Source organism: Haliotis rufescens, unplaced genomic scaffold (assembly GCF_023055435.1).
Source record: "Haliotis rufescens isolate VD_foot unplaced genomic scaffold, xgHalRufe1.0.p SCAF_17, whole genome shotgun sequence".
Taxonomy (NCBI): Eukaryota; Metazoa; Mollusca; class Gastropoda; order Lepetellida; family Haliotidae; genus Haliotis; species Haliotis rufescens.
The window spans coordinates 1,444,299-1,466,933 of record NW_025963857.1 but is presented as its reverse complement, the minus strand read 5'-3'; the positions used below and the strand labels follow the sequence as shown (position 1 = coordinate 1,466,933).

Below are 22,635 nucleotides of genomic sequence, written 5' to 3'. Positions count from 1 at the left end.
TCCATATATTCGTAAGGATATACACCTTTTCTCAGCAACAAATGACGAGTTATCTTATCGGTATATTGATTTGTTATCGCGAAGTCATCGGGATTGTTCGCATTAGCTAAATTGTCCAGGGAAGATAACAGAAACTGTACGGAGTCTATGAATCTAAGCCCATTACTTTGCTTTGTTCTAGATTTCCCATCCTTGTCCCTATAATGTATAGGTTTAGTCAACAAGAACGATATGTATTTTTCCATATTATTAGGAATGCACGTTAAACCGCCGTCGGTCTTCGAGATAGCTTGCATAATGAGATGTGAATCGTATCCCCTAAGGTTATGAAACACAACGGGGATGGGTATTGTTTGAGAGTTCATTTTTAGTTTCAAGTTACACTCGTTATGAGCGGCTCCCCGATAATTACCCGTGACGTGACAATGATCTCTTACGGAATCCCCATCCAGGGGTTTATTACAAACGTGACAACTCGTTGACTTCTTATGGACCCTCCAATCATCCCTCTTAATACGCATGGGTATCTTACACGATAATTTTTCCCTGATTATTCTCTCTTCATTTTGTAGATATTCTAGGAACTTTCCCGCTGCATCGGGACCTCTGTAAATCACGGGCTGGTTTGTTTTCCCATCATACCTTACAACTATATATCCAAACCCACAAGGAATATGTTTTGAGTTTTGTACGTAAAACTATTATCAGTATTGCTATGGTTGGTATTTTCTATGGGTTTGATAAGCGCTTCGAAGTCGGCGAAAATTATGTACGGTACTGGCATTTGATTACAATAATGTTCAAATTTTAATATATTTTTTCCTTCTTTAGGCATATCGATCCTGATAGCATTCTGTCCAACACCTCTACAGTCTTCTTTATGCGCTTCTAATAGATCTTGTCTGCTGTACCCATGCAGGCATCTTTCACAGAAATATTTCTTTCTAGCATGTTTTGTTTGATCGTATAGTAGCCTGTTTAAACTCTTTATCCACGTATAATGATATTTACCATCTTTTTCGATCAGAAATGAATTGATTCTGGGGATATTTTCCGGAGCGGAGCTTATCCTGTGTACAACAATTCCTTTAGAATGTCCAAAAACATTTATAGCTAAATTATTTTGCTTTTCCACCTTATCAATTTGTGATATTGGTGTAGGTTCGTCTATACCATCGAAGTTGAGTCCATCGTTTTGAGGATAGCTAGAAGGTCTATCCGGATGCTTGTCTACGGGGAACAATGCAGATCTTATCATCATTCTTAAACAGTCATCAGATTTATTTTTTACGTTAATTATGGCTTTTTTCTTCTTATAATACGGAGGTAAATCTATATAAGATCCACCTTTGAAGGGCATATAATTCGCTATATCTAAATATAAACTATCGATTTTATCAACACCCCAACCCGAACCTCTATTAGTCCAGCGTTCTAAAGTTTCCTGTATTCTCTGAATTGATGTATCTAATGATGAGTTTATAGCATCGGATTCGGTTATAACTTCTTGATTGCTTCGGAAATATGGTTCGGTATATTCGGTGCTATCGTCTGTGTTACTTTTACTCAATGTCATTTTAATCGTCAGCTGGTATTTTATACTATGTAAATCATCTAATTCCTCGTTAATTTTACTCGATATGATGGGCTTAATATCGTTAACATCCATGTTGGAATTAATATCCATCTTCCAACCTCTTAGATATTTACCAACGCCGGTGGATGTGGGTACAAATATTAATTCTTGTTGTTGATTATCATCATCATTATCATTATCAACATTATCAATATCATCAACATTATCATTAGGTTGATTATTATCTAGTAAAGCGATCAATTCAGCTCTTCTCATTCGAGAATAACCTCTCAGCCCACTGTTTCTCGCTCGAACTTTGAGTTCTCTAACAGTCTCGGGTCTGTTGTATTCCAAACCGAGTAAATCCATCAATTCAGCTTTTCTCATACGAGAATATCCACGCAGTCCACTTTGCTTTGCCATAGCTTTTAATTCTCTGACAAAAACCATTGTGGTTGAATGGTATATACAAAATGATTCATTTGTCTAAATGGTTGTTTTTCATATATAAATACGTATTCTCCCCAACCTATTCCTCTCATTGATGTAATCTCTCTTCCTAGCATAAATAATCTGCTTCCTGAACTTATCAGCACCGTGACTCTTACATAAACTGTAACTACATTTGACTCCAATCCCACATACAGAACAAACGTAATTTTTAAAACCCTTTCTGATGTTATAAGCGTGAGTGCCACAGTAAATACCCACCGATGGCTTCTGACATTGAATCGATTTCCCCATGAGTGTATATTTGCATAGATTCATGGTGGTTATACACATATCATATCATTTGTCTAAAAGGTAAAACACATCTACACTATTGATTAGGCAGTCAGCCAACGCTATTTATAGATCGCTCATAGCCACAGCTGTCACTCTGACTTATGCATGGTATAGCTGAAAATCAATACAGAAGTCAATCCAATAATAATAAATGTCATCTCTCGGTTTTTTTGAGCCTCTGACGGTGTATAAAACTGACTCATTGTTGGTCTCAGTATTGGGTCTAGTTTTTTCCCATAAACGAGGAAGTATTCGTGCATGGCAGATTCGACATCCTTAAACGTTTGAATTGAATGTCCTTCCTTCATCAGTTGTTCATGAATAAAGTCTAATCTCTTCATTCTCTGCTGTGTATATTGTAACTGGGCTGCTTGGTATTGTTCTAAAGCTTCGTTATGTCGTTTACGCTCCTCTTCAACTTCTTTAGCGTTTGATTCCCTCATACTGGAAAATAAAAAATTACTCCCCGAAAAAGCTAGAGCATTAACAACAGCTCCACCGACCATCATCGCAATTGATGCCATATGTATAATAATATAAAATATTCAAATGTTTAATTACTTCATTATGTCTTCCGGGATAAGTCCTTGTTTGATGAGCATATCCTTCGTTGCCATAGCTAATCCAATATCAAGAATGGCCATACCAATGTCATATCCATTAAAATCTAGCTTGGGTGGTGTGGCTTTAGTAATCATTTTAGCCATACGGGCATAGCCAATGGCCAAGCCGGTGACCACCGCTGAATGATACGTCGCGTTTACCAACATTTTACCGTCTGTAGCTGGAGTAGTCATGCTTCTTATAGCATTATATGGGGACTAACCTCTAATTGAACTTGTTGTTGCGGCGGGGGTGACGTTTTATCTTCTCCGGTCTTATAAAAGAACCATACAACCGCTATACCAGCAACTCCTACTAGTGCCCATGTTTTAATCGGATTAATATTTGAATTATTTATTAATTTCGCTTTCCTCGCCAGCCCTCCCTTTCTTCCTGCAGCTATTTTCAAAGGATTCTTAGTAACTCTGGGTTTCTTATTCACATGTGGTGCATTCACATTCACTGGTGGTGGTTCCTCATTCACTTGTTGTGTGTTCACTTGTTGTTCCGCAATCTGTTGTGGTTCCTCGTTCACAATCTGTTGTGGTGTCACCTGTGTCTCCATTTATATTATTAAGTGGGCACGTATGTTTAAATTGACAATACCTAGCCGTTATTAAAGCTGTGGTGAACGGAGCTAAGTACATTCCGAATCTATGATAAAACTCACAGCTAACTGCGCTTATAGCGTGTTCGATGAATGGGTCTTTCTCGAGAGATTCGCATAAATACAGGCGATGTTCTGCCGGGATGGGGAGAAACGTACTAGCTACGGCTGTGTATAGTTGTAATATAGAAGACCCTATCGTTTTAGTCATGGTAGCTCCCAGTCTAGACTCGTAACGAGCGTACAGTTTTTTAATCTCTTCGTCGGTCATGTTATCAACTTTTTCGATGGTATAATTTTCTCCCAAATATTGGGAACATTTTCCACCGGCTACCAAAGCGGCAAGTCTTTCTCTATGTTTATCTAAAGATTTATCAGCATTTTGATCTGCATCAGATTCTTTGAGCATTTGTTCGATGAGTTCGTCGCATTCCATAATGTAATACCTAAGGAGATATTTAAGTCTAACATAATATAATATGACATATCCAATACAACCCGTAATAATGAACTGTTGTGAAAGAATGAGGATTTCGAACCACATTTTATGTAATATTAACCGCTAATGTTCAATTTGCTATAATTTTGCTACATTTTTGCTACATTCTGCTATAATTTTGCTACATTTTGCTATAATTTTGCTATAATTTTGCTACAATTTGCTAAGCAATTGCATAAGCAGCTGGTTGATCGGTTTTTAATACGAGTTTACAGTGCTTCGTTGCCGCTAACACTTTTCTGACTTTGTCTCGTTCGCCCTTGGTATAAATGACATCATTTTCGCGTAAACATTCCTCGAATGAATCTCGATCTTTGCAATGAAAAAGCGCTACCCATTTGGTCTGCTCTCTGAGATCTTTCAGGACAGAGTTGTATTTTTGAGTAAGTACCCAAACGCTATGTTGAGTATGCCGACCGGAGAATGCTAAATAGGAAAGCATATCTTTCTTTTTTGTGAGTTCTTTACTCGCGCTGCAGTCGTCTATTACGAAAAGGGTAGATTCTCCTTTGTATTTTTCGTGACATACTCGGAGGCAGTCTTGTAAACGATCGCCCGGATCGACTCTGTGTACCCCGTCGTCATTCATTACCCAATCTCTCGATAAGTAGGTTTTATTAACGCTTATAGTCGGGCACAGAATAATAATATGATCGAAAACGTCCCGATAATGACTTTCTAAAATATCTAGAATAAAAGCTGTTTTTCCGCAGCCCGTTTGCCCGCATATGATAGTGCAGTGCGGATCTTTAGGTAAAAGATTATCAATAGATTGCTTGCACGAATCTCCCATTCTGTATATTAAGTTGCGCATCCATAATCACGTACAAATATATGTTTAATTTACCAGCCGCTTCCTGGAGCTTCGTTATCTGTATGGTGGCACCCTCGCTAGCATTTTCTATTCTCCTCCCACTGACGTGTAATTGGTCATCGTCAGTTGTTCGCATGTCGAGCCATAGCGCGTACTTCGTGGTGAGGTATTCACCCATCGATACACTCCCGAGAGACAGATCTTTCACAACCGCGTTAACTTCCGGAGAACGTTTTATAGAAGGAAGTTTTTTAATCTCATCCCACTGGTGATACGCTAGCATTCCTTGGCTATATAGTTGATTAGGAACGCCCTCGATAGTCAATTCTACTTTTGTAATCTTGGGATTGTAGAACTTCTCGGTATTTCTTTTAAACGCATCTGAGGGGTCCTCGAACAACATTAAAATACCCTTCAGCGACCTCGTGGGAACGTTTAGATTGATATTCCACATCGTATCTTTTTTGTCCCTCGTGATCTTTCGGTGTCGCAGCACGCGATCGTACAAAATGGCTAAACTTCCGGTATACTGGTTACGAATTTGTCTGGCTAATTCGGGATCCGTTATCATATCGTACTCCAGAGAGATATTATCAATTGAATAGCTAGCATCATCATTAGCAGATCTGATTACTCTACCGTAGTCATTAAAAGTGAGTTCGTATTCTAACCTATCGCCTAGGGATGCTTGATAAAAGGGCATGTGGGAATCTAGTAATTCAAAGTCTAAGGGAACATAGAATCTGTTACCTAATGCGTCGGCAACGGCCTTATCTTTTTCGTTGGTATCAACACCATTTTCAGCACCCACGCGCAGTCTCAATGTGTTCTTATTACAAATACCTTGGTACTGTAAGTTTTCCCGCTCTTTATCCGTTCTCCAGAGATCCATGTAGCAATAGTATACATCACTATCGTCGATACTCAAAACCTCATTACCGCTAATTTTAATGGCGATTTTCTTGACGATAGCACGACCTATGTTCTGAACGGGCTCTCTGTTAACGTCTGTAGAAGTCAAACTAATCGTAAATGCTAGTCGGACAGTTCCCGGAACTAACACATCGTGTGCGCCGAGATTAGGAAAGCGAACCAGAAGCGTTTGATTCTGATCGATGGTACTAGGGTTATTAGTTATAGTTACAGACTGACGAATTGCCTTGACCCCTAATGGATCTCGAAGTCTACGTTGTGGGTTTAACTTGCGTCCGTATTGCGAAGACATTGTTTATATTGAAATTATGTACCCTATGTTTAATATAAAAATGACTGATCTTGATATTAATAACTATGATCTAAGTACCTATGATGATCTGAATCCAATCGAAGAGGGTACTGATGAAACCAACTTTGGTGGTACGAATCTTAACGATGAACTTTTACAATCGTCCGTCAATGATTATTACGATGCATTAAAAGATGATACCCCAATAGGTCGTGACTATTCAAAGTTTGAGATAGATAGTAAAGGAATATTGCGACTGCGTGACTCTCCGGATATTGATCTTATGCATTCTCGTACTCGTAAGCCCCTAGCCTTGTCTACGATAGCTGCTAAACACGGCATCAGCACTGTTCGTGATAAATTAGGTATTGTGGACTACCGACGACTTTCCGCGAAGACTACTAAGGTTCTTCGAACCGTGCGTGATGAACTCGTTAATACAGATGATTTGGAAGCAGCCTCTTACGTGGCCTCGAACGGACTCGGAGAAATCTTAGATACCTATTACGATAATTCCACGGTCAGTGTATCACCATATTCGGAGTTCAGTATTAGGGAATTACGAGGTCTTGACAAGGCAATGCGAACAATGCGGGGAGAACTCATCAATAATACAGCCAAGATATCCGAAATCGACAAGCATATAGCTAAAGAGAAAACAAAACTCGAACAGGCGGTCGATGAGTTCAGTAGACGCCGCGTAGCAGAAAGATTGCGTAGCTTAGAAGACGAAAGATCGGCCCGCCTCGAAGCTGCTTCCAGTAATAGAAAGGCACTTCGTTCGCAAATCAGTCGTATTCGAGAAACTATCGATCAAGTCCTCAACGATGACACTACACTGGCCGATAAAATTAAAACATTGTTCAGAGAACAGGGAATAACCATTGCCAGTATTTTAACCGCATTGGGATTTATTATATCGACTTTGACTCTCTCGTTAACAGGTGGTAGTACAGGTGGAGGCGGATCACCGCCCAGCAATAAAAATGGTATAAAAGAGTGGATAAAAAAGCATTTAAAAGCATTAGGTTCAGCACTGGGAAAGCTCGCTGAGAAAGCCGCAGCCGCACTTTCCGGTATAATAGGGAGTGTTGTTTCCTGGCTATTGAATTTATTAGCTAAGACCACCACTTGGCTTAGTCAAAACTTGTGGGGGCTGATCGTAGCAATTGCAGGGCTGTTGTACGTGTTCGCTAAGAACTATTTATCCACCAAATCAGTTCGCTAAGAACTATTTAACCAAATCATGAGTAAACCAACCGAGACTCCACCCACTACAAGCGCTGTTTTTTCATCGATATGTTGTTGATTTTTAGCCTCAATATGCGGTGGTACTTGTGCGTGTGCATTAGTAGATGGTTGATCGATAAAAGATGGTTGAGCGATAGTTGGTGTTTGTGGCTTGACTATTCCCTTTTCGCCCGTGATCGTTTGCGTTATTAATTCAACGTTAATATCTGAATTTATACCTGGTTTTTGTTGATCGGTAGCGATAACAATTTTATTATTATAGCCTATCACTTGACCGATCTTAAGTTCCATATTACTCGGAGACATGTATAGTCCCGGCGCATAAACGAAGTCCACTTTTGATTGAGCGTACTGTAATGCATCTTGAAAACGCTTTATAGACGATGGTATGTCAACTGGTGAATTAATGGCGTCCTCCACGTTTGAGACAAACTGTTTTTGCGCATCAAACGCCGTCCCAGTACCGATAATGGATGTTCGTGTTTGCGATTGTGCACCGAGAATTGCCCATACATAAGTTCTTATCGATTCATTAACTCTTTCAAATCCTGGGTTAGTAAAATTATTTTCCGTTTTATCATTAAGAAATTCATTCCAAGCATCTGTTGTATCGTTTGGATGCACAAACTTTGTTATAAGATAAGGAATGCCACTCTCAAAGTTCATACGATCTGCTCTAAACTGTTTATCCGAGAGAGCAAAGCCTGAAGGGATCACACCCGCTTTAATTAAATAATCGCTTTTATCTTTAATAGTTCTTTGTCCATTGTACGGAATACCTAGACCATGGCTAGGTCCACTAATGCGCCAATCTTTACTCGTAGAAACATTAAATTCATTACAAATACGTTCGAAGGCCCTCTTATTATAATGATTATTTGCATGATTCCATGCTGGATCCATCGGTAATGGAGCACTAATTTCTTTAAGTATACGTCTAATCTGATAGTACACGTGAAATAATATAACAGACTTATATAGTTTAAATCCTGGGACATTAACAGATACACCACATCCCGTTGTTGCACACCATACGGCAAAGTTTAACTGATTCTGCCAAAATTGCATCGGACGGTTAAACCAATCGTCCACCATTGTATCGTTAGTTGCCGTGAAACTGTATTTTTCAAAGATATCGTGGAATTTAACGGTAAACTCAGCACCGGAGGCAGTTACCATAATCGATTGATTAGTAATGTGAGTCGATTTCATATTTAAGTTATGATATAGTATCATTGTATATTTAATATGTATGTTACACTACCTGGAATAACAAATGGTCAGTCTATTGAACTGCTTCATACTATCGATAACTCGGATGGACAGCTTGAAGTCGCTATCAGTGACGTAACGTATTACCTGCTGTGGACCAATATAAGTGCTGCAAAAAGGAATAATAAGATGATTATACCAGGTGAAAACAGGGGTAGTGAAAAACTCATTATTATACCTGATGGGTATTACAGCGTATGCTCACTCAATGATGAAAATTTTAAGTCTAATGGAATGAGTATCACACAAAATGAGTCGAATGGGACAGTGAAAATATACACTGGAGAAAATGGTGTAATTATTGACGAGAACTTAGCAATTACACTTGGATTTGGACAGTCAGTAGTATTACCACCTAAAAAAACAGTGACTGTATATGCATTACCCGATTTAGTTCCCTATAAAGAGTTGTGCATCCATCTTGATCAGATCAGTACAACGGATAATATTCAACAAGAAAGTCCTTCAACTCTACTCAGATGTGTTCCAGTTAAAGATGAAAAATATAATAGTGGTAGAACGGAATCTTTCTCAACATTACAATATAAAAAATTAAAGCGTGGTATTATTTCAGACCTCAAAATTTCTGTATTAGATGTAAAACATCAACCTGTACATATAGGATATTTAAGTGTAACGCTCCATATTATAAATAATGGTTGATTCCATATTTAAGTTATGACATAGTATCATTGTATATTTGATATGTATGTTACACTCCTGGGAATAACAAATGGTCAGTCTATTCAACTGCTTCGTACTATCGATAACTCGGATGGACAACTCGAAGTCGCACTATGCGATGTAACGTATTACCCACTGTGGACCAATATAAGTGCTGCGAAAAGTAATAATAGGATACATATATTAGATGAAGATGCTCCTGACAAATACATTACTATACCTGATGGGTATTACAGCGTATGCTCACTCAATGATGAAATTTTTAAGCCTAATGGAATTAGTCTCTCACAAAATGAATCGAATGGGATGCTGAAAATCGACACTGGAGAAAATGGTGTAATTCTTATCCCATACTTAGGAATTACACTTGGATTTGAGCTTAAAATTATAAGTTCTAACGAAACACAACATGGAAATACATTGCCCGATTTAGTTCCCTATAAAGAGTTGTTCATTCATCTTGATCAAATAAGCACAACGGATAATATTCAACTAGAAAGTCCTTCAACTCTACTCAGAAGTGTTCCAGTGAAAAATGAAAAATACAATAGCGGTAGAACGGAATCTTTCTCGTCATTACAATATAAAAAATTGAAGCGGGGTATTATTTCAGACCTTAAAATTTCTGTATTAGATGTAAAACACCAACCAGTACATATAGGATACTTAAGTGTAACACTCCATATTAAAAATAATGGTTGATGCATCAGGCCCTGGAACAGTAAGACAATGTAATACAATTGCGCTTTCCGATCTCGGAGACACAGAAGGATTCGGTAAACCCGGTACCAATGGTAAGTTATACGCTTTACACTTACACGATAATGTATACAATCGGAAAGAAGTCACATTCACGGGTAATCTAGGAGATTTAAGCGATGTTGATGTTAGTAGACTCCTTAAAAACACTTCGTACAATATTACTCGCAACGATGATAATAAATGGACTATGGTCGAAGCAAACATCGAGTGGCTACTGAATATCGTCATTACCCCACCTTATGTGATGATGGGTAAGGGACATAATTTAACTAAGATAATAAATAGTGGCATCGTACTCGCGGCTTATATCCCATCAAAATGAAAAAGTGTGTTGGTCACTCCCCTGCCAGAAAACCCAGGTCATATGTTATATAGTCGTCCGTCCTTACAAAACATTAGTTTAAATTTGGTTACTGAATTCGAAGATATTAAAGTTAACCTGAGTGCAATACCTAATATTTCTACACTTATTATTGAAGTCTTGTTCGGAGATGTACCGGTAGATGCCTTCGAAATATTACCAGGTCTATCGATTAAATGGTTCAAGAAACACGAGCGTCAACGTTGCAGTATTATTCATATCGGAGCATCGCCCGTTGCAACCCTCGAGGGGGTCCAAATTATTAAAAGTGGTAGTATTTCTCTTTCTAAGATATTCTTGCCGTATAATATACATTTAATAAGGTTGATGTATAGTCTCAAAACATTTAAGCAAGACCAATTAAAGACTATTATATGATCGTTATATACACTATGAGTTTATATCCGGCGCTCAATGAAGCATTTGAAAAGATGGAAACTGTTGATGGATTTCGATTACATCAAATAAGCGACATAAAACATCGAATAGGGAAGGATAGGGAGTTGAGACTTGGATTGTATAAAAAGTATCGCAGAGCCGTGAATGCTCTGGACGGAGTTGACACCGCTCTTGTAGTATCTGGCATGGGACTCGGTGTAGCGGGTATCGGTTTACTATCAACTATAATCGCCGCGCCTATCGTGCTAGGCATGGAAATAACCGCTGGAGTCTCGGGACTGGCAGGAATAGCGATAAAATTCATTTCTCGTAGGTTACAAAAGAAAGCATTAAAACACGATAGTATTCGGATACTCGCCGAAGCAAAGTTGAACAGCATCGAGGATCATATTTCGACAGCAATGGCCGATTGTAAGATATCCGAGGATGAGTTTCGTTTAGTGCTGTCGGAACTCAACAAATACAATAAAATGAAGCAGGAGATTCGATCAAAATCTCGTAAGACCAGTGGTATTAGCGAAGACGAGAAAAAAAAGTTCATAGAAGAGGGGAGGCAACAAGCGCGTCAATTATTCCGTGCCAAAACCAAAGAACTGGTTGGAGATTAAAAATAGATTGCTTACTATCGTTTGATCACATTTAGACAATTGCTTACATAAATATGTAATAATGGAGAAAGCTATTAAATGGAAAGAATTACCACAAGGTTTTTATTATATCAGTGATGTCAAACCAACCAAATACGGTTATCAATTGTTTCTTATCAATTTACAAAAAGAGTGTAGTTATATAGTCTGGTCTCCTAGTAAAATTAACGAAGAACTTAATAAAAATGTTGAACATCGCTTTATCGATAAAAATAATCAAGAATATTTTTATTACCATTTAGGCTCATCTAAAGCAATGATTGGCCCCAGGTATTGGTGAGCTAGAGCCAATCTCATGACTATCGTTAAATCGCATCATCATTTTGACATAAAAAATCCCCCCTGTAGTAGCAGTATAGGTATATGAATCTGGCTCCAGTGGAAGTGGTCCAGAACCATCATTACCTATACTACTAGGATAGTCCAGGTCAGAGCTGTGGACATATTCTCACAATGTTATTTATTAGATTCCCTGAATCATAAATCTTATAATATCCCATCAAGATCCTGGCTATTGCATGTCCATTCAATTGCGATAAATACCATGGACCAACTGGACATGATTGCTTCGATTAACAGGATTACGTCAGCAAGGTTTTTGTCCAATCAAAAGCTCAGCATGTAATATATTTCGCAAAACTGGATTTGTCTCCAGATATGCACCTGCAGCATCAAGGAACTGGATTGGACTTGTCCTTCCTTGGGTCAGTTGATCTTTCAGTCTCTGGAGTCGATTGTCAACCTCAAGGTAGACCCGCTTTCTACTTGGTTCAAGTGCACCAAGGTTGATCTGCGCCAATTTCACCTTGTCAGCTATCTCAATCATTCGGAAGATACAGGGTGTTTATCATAATAAAATGGAGATTAATTAATAAATTAAAATTTGATTCTGATCAGAACAAATATGTTGAATGTTAGAATAAAACACATCCATGACACCTGATACTTCAGATTAAGTAAAAATTCATGTTGAAATGGCATTATGTAAGAAATATGCTCAATTCGTATCCTTTTTAAAAACCCTTCAACAAACTTATGACCCAAGATAACAAATGACTGCCGACGCACATAGACATGTCATGGACTTTGTACTTTGTGCACAGTGTCCCACCCAACTAGAGGGGATCACACAGGTTGTCATTGTGTCCACGTGAAACACGGGGTATTCAGACAGTTCTCGGACTACGTTTACCAGAATCTCATCACAAGCAAGGTAATGTTGTGTGCAGGTGTATTTGCCTCGTGTTTTCCTGGCTGGGGCTGGGTATCCAGTGTGTCAGATCTGTCTGTAAAGTGCTTTGTTAGATAAATGCGATCTAACTTACACATTACACCCTGAGTTGACTTCATACTGGTAACATGTTTCTTGATATATGCCTGCAGTATAAGCACATGTGTATCTTGTCAACTACATCAGGCCATGCCACCTTGATAGCAGTGACAGTACTGTAGTGTTATATGTAATGTGGCGATGTGTCTGTGTACACGTCTGTAGGGTACATGGCAAACCCGGAAGTTAAACCTGGGTATGGGTATAGAATAACTGGGTCATGATAGCGCGTTAATCATTGTTCTGGTTGAAACACGACGTTTGAGTGGTAATACAAATATCATGGGAACGTTTTTACTGCCATGAAATGTTTGTTTGTGTATGTAATGTTGTGAAACTATTTGTTTGGCCAAGCGAAGAGTTCAAACCGAAACCTGCTGTGTTTAAAACTGAACAATTACGACATTATCTGTGAATACACATCGTCACAGCGGTTCCGGGTACAACTGTTCCCCAGCAACCCATGGTTATTGTAACATGCGATTGAATGGATTGGGTGGTCAGACTCAGTGTCTGCGTCACCGTACCCTGACGTCATTGCTCATGATATAAACCACTGTCTGATCACGGATTAATAGATCTCCAGGATATAACTCGGATATATACTCGTTAAGAAAACAACAACAAAGAAACACTGTTTGAAATTGCCTGGCCGTCGGGTTTGAGAAAGTTGTGCTTTCAAATAAATATTTTTTTACTTATTATCGATATGGCTGAAGAAGCCAGCAGAATGCAAGATTTTTACAATGTAGTGGTTGAATGTATTCTAACGGAAAAAAGTAACTGTGCTTCATAAAGTTCCGTAGAAGTAGTTTTATTCTGGAATTGAATATTGGCATCTTTCAACACATACTCATGAAAGTCGTGATTCACAATTTGCACGTGCATTCTAATACACGACACATTTAGGATGTTTCTGTGTTTGTTGGGAGTATGATACTAACACAAGTGATTGTTTGGTAATTTTGACAGCTTATTATGATTGTTTAGCTATCGCGTGGTCATAAAAACACTTTTGTTCAACCGTAAACAACACCTACGCAATGCCACAGCTTGCTGAAGACCAACGTCTACACGTTGTGTGTATGCTTCAAACAGGAGTGAGTGAGTGAGTGAGTGAGTGAGTGAGTGAGTGAGTGAGTTGGGTTTATACCGCCTTAACAGTATTCCAGTTATATCGCGGCATGTCAGCTTATTGTGGGAGGAAAGCCCGAAGTGATGCAGGTCTTAGACGTTTACCAGTTCGGTGAAACCCACGAGCACGGGTATGGTGCTGACAAACCTAGAAACATAATCGGGGCGAACCAGGATTCGAACCCACAATCATAGGTTTCTGGCGTGCCCAAGGGACGCAACTCTGCACAGCGAATCGCGGCGCCTTGGACGCATGGGCCACCCGTGCCCCCGCTGCAAACAGGAATGAAGTAAAACAAAGTTGTCAGACAATTTAGTGTCGATCAAAACACAATATCACCTCTTTGTTATCTACAGCAGGGCAACACTCATGACTTGCCACGTGCCGGTTGTCCTCGTGTGACGCCTCAACAAGACACCATATTTGGTTTGGTGCATCTAAGGAATCGAACACGGACAATGTGAGACAGTATACAATATTATCACAGTTATATCACAAAATGTCAGCTTTTGTGGGAGAAAATCCTGAAGTTACACATGTTTTAGACGTTTACCAAACCCATGATCACGGGTATGTTGTTGACAAACCTAGAAACATACTCAGGACCAAACTGGGATTCCTACGATCATACCACATAAGGGACACAACTCAGTGCACGGCGAATTGCAGCACCTAACACGACTGGGCCACCCATGTTCCACTAAACAATCAAGTTTAAAGTTCAGATATTTTCATACCTAGACGACTTCATATGAATAAACATGGATATCATTTTCACCACAGGAAACCTATTATGTAAGTGAATTATACATAAACTTTCCTTATAACCGAGTGTTGTTGTATTAACCGAATGCCTTCGTGTCCATGGTATATTTTGAGATAGGCATGCTTGATGCACGGGATGTGATGATGAGGACTTCAATTGTGCTTGTACTCTTTCAGATGGCGACCTCTCAGAAGCTGACGGAACATTTCTTGACCTGTACCATATGCACAGAGGTGTTTGATAATCCCTGTACACTTGTGTGTAATCACACCTTCTGTAGAAAATGTATCGTCCTCTACACCAAAACCAGACCAGAGGCCATTAATGCCAAGTCTCTTCTGTGTCCATTCTGCAACAAGATGACAAAAGTGTCTGTCCCAGAGAGACGAGTGGAGGAGTGGGCGGATGACGTCAAACCTAGCTTTGTCATCCAGGGACTCTTGGACTCATTTGGTCCTGGCTCCAAAGGTATGTATGTCACATGTCGTGGATGGTGTGTGTGTGTGTGCGTTTGTGTGTTTGTGTGTGTGCGTGTATGTGTGCGTGTGTGTGTGCGCGTGTGTGCGTGTGTGCGTGTGTGCGTGCGTGCGTGCGTGCGTGCGTGTGTGTGTGTGTGTGTGTGTGTGTGTATGTGTGTGTGTATGTGTCGGGAAGGCGGGGTGTGTGGGGGATGGGAGGGTGGATGGTTGGGTTGGCTTGGGTGTAGCGGGGTGTGTTAGTGGTGGTGGGTGGTATGTGTCTCCTAGGTCGTGGAGGATGTGTGGGTTTGGGTGGACTTTAAGGTGTTAGTGGTGGTGTGTGGGGTATGTATCTCTCATGTTGCGGAGGGTGTGTGGGGTTGGGTGGGGTGAGTTGGGGTGTGTTGAGGTTGGGTTGTGGGGTGGGGTGGGGTGGGCTTGGAGTCAGTGATGGTGCTGGGGGTATGTATCTCACATGTCGTGGAGGGTGTGTGGGGTTTGTTTGGGGTGGGGTGGGGTCAGTGATGGTGCTGGGGGTATGTATCTCACATGTCGTGGAGGGTGTGTGGAGTTGGGTGGGGTGAGTTGGGATGTGTTGATGCTGGGGGTATGTGTCTCACAAGTCGTGGAGGGTGTGTGGGGTTTGTTTGGGGTGGGGTTGGGGTTGGGTGGGCTGGGGTCAGTGACGGTGCTTGGGGTATGTATCTCACATGTCGTGGAGGGTGTGTGGGGAAATCGTCACAGAAAAGGGCTCCATTCCTAAGTCATCAAGGCTCCTGAACATCTTACCAGATGTACGTTATTTACATCTGCTGTTTCAGGAGATAACCGTGGACTAGCAAGACATGTGTAGAGTCAGTCATGTAAAGTATTGAATACAGTGAATACAGGCTGAACACCAATATATATGTAGCTTAACAGGTTATGTTGGAGGGAGAGGCCCTTATGAGGTAATCTTCCAAAGGCAGGGTTCCATACATCTTAATCATTTCATTTCCGATACATGGTGGATGAAAGATGACAATTTTAACACTTCAAATAATAATATAAGATCCCTTGTCCAATCCTCTGATAAAATATTGTTGTTTGATAATATGTACATGTTCATTGATTCATGATATGTTGTGCTTCAAGTTATCGACACTAAAGATCAGTTTTAAAGTAAAGTATTATTGAACGGATGTTTTTTCCAGACACTACCAACTGCAGTTATTGTCGAGAGGAAGGGGAGACAACTCCTGCTGTTGTTTGGTGTTCTGTCTGCGATGATGCACTATGCGAGCGGTGTGCTCATATACACAAACGTAATCCATCCTCCCGACACCATGACGTCGATGACCTGTCAGGGGAGGTCAAGGTCAAGAGGAAGCGAAAGGTCATGTGCAGGGAACACAAGGAACAATGCATAGAGCTGCTCTGTGAAGATTGTAAATTGGCAACCTGTCACAAATGTTGCACCCTCTACCACAGAAGATGTAACTCAGTTGTCACGATCGAGTCAAAGATACCAGCAATGAAAACCAAATTGACAAAGACAAAAGAGGATTTCCTAAAGCAGCGAAATGGGATTGAAACAGAGATGCAGAAACAAAAGTTGAAAGTGGATGAAGAAACTGTACGGTATTCCGAAATTGTATCCAGCATCACGACCACGAGCAAGAAGGCCGTAGAACAGATCAAGGTGAAGGAAAGAAAACTGCTGAAAGAACTGAAAGAGATGTCAGACAAGCACATCGGACAACTGAAAGCAGACTTTAAGTCAGGTGAGATGTCAGTACAGATGTACCAACAACAGGCTGAGCTGATAGTCCGGGCTTTACAATCTGAGTGTGACATGGATGTGTATGAGATGTATCAGGGATGTGAGGAGGGTGATGTGGAGGCTGTCGTAGATGCAGATGTGAAGGAGAGAGGAAGAATAACCAGGGTCACATTCACACAGGACATAGACAAGCTGAGTAAATCTCTGGACGATCTACAGCTGGGTGAGATAGAAGTCATGTATGAGGGTGTGCTGGACCCGAAGGCTATCCCTGTGTTACAGGACACCATTAACGTCAGAGTAGCAGGCGACCGTTACGTGCCACTTCCCATTGACGTGACCGTGGTTGTAGAGAATGGCACAGATACAGTTGTAGTCGCAGATTGCAGGAACAACAGTGTGAAGTCCTTCTACACCAGGAATAACCAGACACGTCACAGTAACCTCAGTTTGGGTGGTAAACCATGGAGTCTGACAAAGTTGACACACAACCAGGTGGCCGTCACTGTCCTGAACATCAAACAGATTGTAACAGTAGAAGTCAACCCTGACCTGGTGCTGCTGTCAACCATCACAACCAGCAAACAGTACTGGGGCATAACGTCCCTGACACCATCAACACTAGCAGCTAGTTCCCGGTCTCCCAGTGTTGATATCCTGGATATGACTGGAAACGTTCTGAGGTCAATCGGTCCACTCCACAATGGTAACAACATCTTACAATATCCCAACTTCCTCTGTACCACGAGGACAGGAAACATCCTGGTGTCTGACGGTGGAACCAAGTGTGTCGCGTGTCTGACCCCCGAGGGAGATGTGGTGTTCACCTACAGCCCTACAGGAGACACAACACTGAAGGATCCCCAGGGTATCACAAGTACCAGCACAGGTGACATCCTGGTGACAGACTACTGTCTACACAGAGTCATCAATCTGACGGAGTCAGGGCAGTTTGTCAGAAACATTCTTACGTCATATCATATTACCAAGCCAGGTGGAATCTGTGTAAACGGACGTGACCGTGTGTTTATTGCTTCTGGCCAAGGTGTTTACGTGTTTAGGTTTGATGACTCAGTGTGGACCAGATTAGCTTCCTCATGTACCATACTGTGAACACTGATACTTGTATCACATGGACTGAGCACATCATGACGCCTGGAGTATCCAATACGCTTTTCGATAGAACGGCCATTGTAAGAACAAGATACGGATATTTAAGGAGTGAAATTTCTTGCATACGCAAAGGGACGTTACTCTGGTTTGTGAACCAGTTGAACAATGTGCTTTGAGGCAACATGCCTGATGAGTGAGACAAAGTGTGAGAAAACACGGTGTGAAATGGGCCTAACGAAACGGTATGCTGTTTTAATTATAGCTGTGGCTAATATTTTGTTAGGAATATTTATGAATATTTATGATAAATAAGCATAAATATTTTCATTTATTCCATAGTATAGTGTACATAGTTTTCGTGTGTTGTGTTCATTTGAATATTGTTTTCGTAAACATGGTAAACTATGTATGCAGCATATTATGTAATTTTAGTTTGCATTATTTATTGAATGTTTTAGGGCTCAGTGAAACAAAATGTTTTCTACCTGTGACAGTCAATCGGAGAGAATCTGAAATTGAGAAATAAACTAAGAATAAAGGGACGGATAAGTGAATGGGCATTTTCTTCATAATAGCCATTACGAACCCACTTGGAGTCTGTGTTAATAGTTGGGTTTGTTGTAGAACTATGGAGGGGCGTTGAAGATTTTCAAGAGTAACCTCAGTACGGAGTGTGATGAATGCCAACATTTCTTATATATAACGTCAAAATGTGTTTTTATAATAACTAGTACACATGAACATTTTATGGGAAAGAAATGATTAAATAAAAGACCTTTCTGACATGTCGTTTGTTTGTTGTTTAACGCTGTGCTCAGCAATATTCCAGGTATATTCTGGTATGTAAAAAATCGAGTCTGGACCAGACAATCAATGACAGACATCATCGATCGACGCAATTGGGATACGATGACATGCATCAACCAAGTCAGCGAGCCTGGCCAACCACCTCTTACGAAAAGCATAGGTTGCTGAAGACCAATTTATTCTAACCTGTATCTTCACGGGGTTGATATGTATAACCTGCAAAAGTAGGGCCGCCAATGTTGTAGTGTATTCGGTAATTCCTACACTTATTTTATTCACGTTCTGAACATAAATCATACTAAACTGTCCATGTCTATAAATATAGTAGTTAACATTGGCCACCAGGAAAGGGGAACCTGTTCAATGTTTTTCAGAGTGAGTTAAGTCAGTACGCAATGTTGCATTAATACCACATGGCTTCTAATGAATGCTAAGGATTTGCTTCAGGAAAACTCCATTACGTGGATAGTATTCCATAAATCGAACGCTTGTTGTCAGTTGATTATATAACATACGATTTATACGACTTTGCCGCCATATCTTCGAATAGATACCATAGATTGCACCATATGCTTCCTTGACTATGAACTCACCACATCAACAAAATTAATGTAGTGAAAAACCTAGACAGATGTTCTGATCTATCATCAAGTTGAATGGCACTTTCTTTTCAAAACTGGGATTGAGAAAATCATACACTTAAAAGTATTCAAACGAGATTGAATGGAAATTTATTGACAAGGCTTTAGAAAGTTTAATCAACCACTAGGTTGATGACACGTTATAGGAACACTGGCCATACAAGGTACAAATGCATGGGGGGGGGGGTGGGGGGTGCACAAGCATTGCCGTTGTTGCAGAATGAAGGCACAGTGGTCACCCAATTGTCGCCAGGTAATTTTCCCGTCAATCTGGGTGATGCTTCTGCCTCACTTCTGCCTCCTTTGGGCGACCAACAGCGTTCATTGAACGATGACTGTGGCGACCCGAGCACGGCAACCTTTCAGACACCATGGCAATGCTTCTGCCTCTTTTCTGCCTCTTTTGAGGTACCTGTAATGCCTCCTGAGCCTGCCTATAAATCGAGGGCTTGTGTCTGCAGTGTTTAATTGTGATTGCAGACGCTGAACAACTCGAGCAGTTACTGCTGAACAACTGCTGGAGCAGTTACATAGAAACAAAATGTTCTGGGTTTAGGCGACCATTGAACGTCCTGGCCAGTCTGTATGTCTGCATGAAGTCAGGTCACTATGTGTCTGTATGATGTCAGATCACTGTATGTCTACATGATGTCAGGTCACTGTATGTCTAGATGAAGTCAGGTCACTATGTCTGCATGAAGTCAGGTCACTATGTCTGCATGAAATAAGATTACTATGTATGCATGAAGTCAGGTCACTATGTATGCATGAAGTCAGGTCACTATGTCTGCATGAAGTAAGATTACTATGTATGCATGAAGTCAGGTCACTATGTATGCATGAAGTCAGATAACTATGTGTCTGTATGATGTCAGGTCACTATGACTGCATGAAGTCAGGTCACTATGACTGCATGAAGTCAGGTCACTATGTATGCATGAAGTCAGGTCACTATGTCTGCATGAAGTCAGGTCCCTATGTCTGAATGAATTCAGATAACTATGTGTCTGTATGATGTCAGGTCACTATGACTGCATGAAGTCAGGTCACTATGTCTGCATGATGTCAGGTCACTATGTCTGCATGAAGTCAGGTCACTATGTCTGAATGAAGTCAGGTCACTATGTCTGCATGAAGTCAGGTCACTATGTCTGCATGAAGTCAGGTCACTATGTCTGCATGAAGTCAGGTCACTATGTCTGCATGAAGTCAGGTCACTATGTATGCATGAATTCAGATTACTATGTATGCATGAAGTCAGGTCACTATGTATGCATGAAATCAGGTCACTATGTCTGCATGAAGTCAGATTACTATGTATGCATGAAGTCAGGTCACTATGTATGCATGAAGTCAGGTCCCTATGTCTGAATGAATTCAGATAACTATGTGTCTGTATGATGTCAGGTCACTATGACTGCATGAAGTCATGTCACTATGTCTGCATGATGTCAGGTCACTATGTCTGCATGAATTCAGATAACTATGTGTCTGTATGATGTCAGGTCACTATGACTGCATGAAGTCAGGTCACTATGACTGCATGAAGTCAGGTCACTAAGTCTGCATGATGTCAGGTCACTATGTCTGCATGAAGTCAGGTCACTATGTCTGAATGAAGTCAGGTCACTATGTCTGCATGAAGTCAGGTCACTATGTCTGCATGAAGTCAGGTCACTATATATGTATGAATTCAGATTACTATGACTGCATGAAGTCAGGTCACTATGTATGCATGAAGTCAGGTCACTATGTATGCATGCATTCAGATTACTATGTGTCTGTATGATGTCAGGTCACTATGTCTGCATGAAGACAGAGATAAGGCATCACAGAGAGAGAGAGAGAGAGAGAGAGAGAGAGAGAGAGAGAGAGAGAGAGAGAGAGAGAGAGAGAGATAAGGCATCACAAAGTAGATAGTTAAAACCGTAAGGGTTATAAACCTGTGTGGGAAATAAACGCGAAAACGAGAAACGCAATACGGATATTTTTGGCCATAAAAGCAAAATTAGCGGACCAAGAGGTGCAAAATGAAGTTATACTGTCAGTGACAAATTTCCCGGATCAAAATGATCACAATAAGGATCACAAGAGCCTGTCTACACAACAACAATGTTGATGTTCTCCCCTGGCCCACCAGATCCCCGGATTGAACCCGATAGAGCACCCTGTGGGATGAATTGGATAGACGGCTACGTCGACGTCAGTCACAGCCCTAGACGTTGCAGCAGTTGGATTTTGCGTTGCAGGCCGAGTGGGCTACCATTCCCCAGGATGTGATTCGCATACTCGTCTCTTCCATGAGCAGGAGATGTCAGGCCGTTTTCGATTCCAACAGGGGACACACGCGTTATCGATGGTAGCTGACCTTCACCTTCGACTTTTGCTATGTACCGATAACTGAGATTACTACAATCACCAAGTGTTCTTTCCAAAACATTCTGGCTCAATACCTTGTACGGTTCCTCGTATAAAAGTATTTTCCTACCTCACAAAATCTGGCTTTGCGTTTCTTTGTTTGAAGGGTAAACCCGACTCAGTACAAGACTATGGGTAATATAAAAAGATAGTTAAACATGTATTGGTAATATAAGAAGATAGATAACCCCGACTCGGTAATACAAGACTATAGTATATGAACTTGCCACAGTGGGGACACTGCAGCACGGATGTCTTCACCGAGACGCATTCTAGTCATGGTCATTGTGGATGGTACACTTTCTGAGGGAGTTGATTGTTCACGGCTGAGTAAGCCCCAGGGATTTGGCCTACATATATCAGGTACCCGCTACAACCAAGGTGTACGGTAGTCTATCAAGAAGACGGGTATGCTGCCCCACCTGTGTGACAGTGAGAATATTCACGCTGGTTATTTGTGGAAACATTTCATCACATACAGAGGTCAGTGGGAGTTTATGAATATGTGTACTATACGGCTATTTGTAATGCGTGAGAACGAAGCTTCGCTTTTGTGCTGTCTGTTGGCACGTCAATGATATTTCTGCGGGTAGTATTATGGAGCGGTATCTAGTGAGAGACATGAAACTATTGAAAAGATAGCTGCAGTCGACGCTATATATATATATATATATATATATATATATATATATATATATATATATATATATATATATATA

The 22,635-nt window shown here is 40.6% G+C and overlaps 1 protein-coding gene across 1 annotated transcript; it reads left to right on the top strand.

Annotated features, from left to right (window-relative positions):
- The first annotated feature begins 12,593 nt into the window (after window positions 1-12,593).
- LOC124151976 (tripartite motif-containing protein 2-like) lies at window positions 12,594-18,842 on the top strand. The gene is made up of 3 exons (XM_046524803.2): window positions 12,594-12,699; window positions 14,894-15,185; window positions 16,369-18,842. The coding sequence occupies exons 2-3, from the start codon at window positions 14,894-14,896 to the stop codon at window positions 18,048-18,050; spliced, it is 1,974 nt and encodes a 657-aa protein (XP_046380759.2). The 5' UTR covers window positions 12,594-12,699; the 3' UTR covers window positions 18,051-18,842.
- Window positions 18,843-22,635: the final 3,793 nt, after the last annotated feature.

Excerpts from the sequence above, each read along its gene's own strand:
- LOC124151976 (XM_046524803.2), top strand. The coding sequence starts at position 14,894 with ATGGCGACCTCTCAGAAGCTGACGGAACATTTCTTGACCTGTACCATA. Across the intron at positions 15,186-16,368 it reads ATTTGGTCCTGGCTCCAAAG|ACACTACCAACTGCAGTTAT; the intron begins GTATGTATGTCA and ends TGTTTTTTCCAG.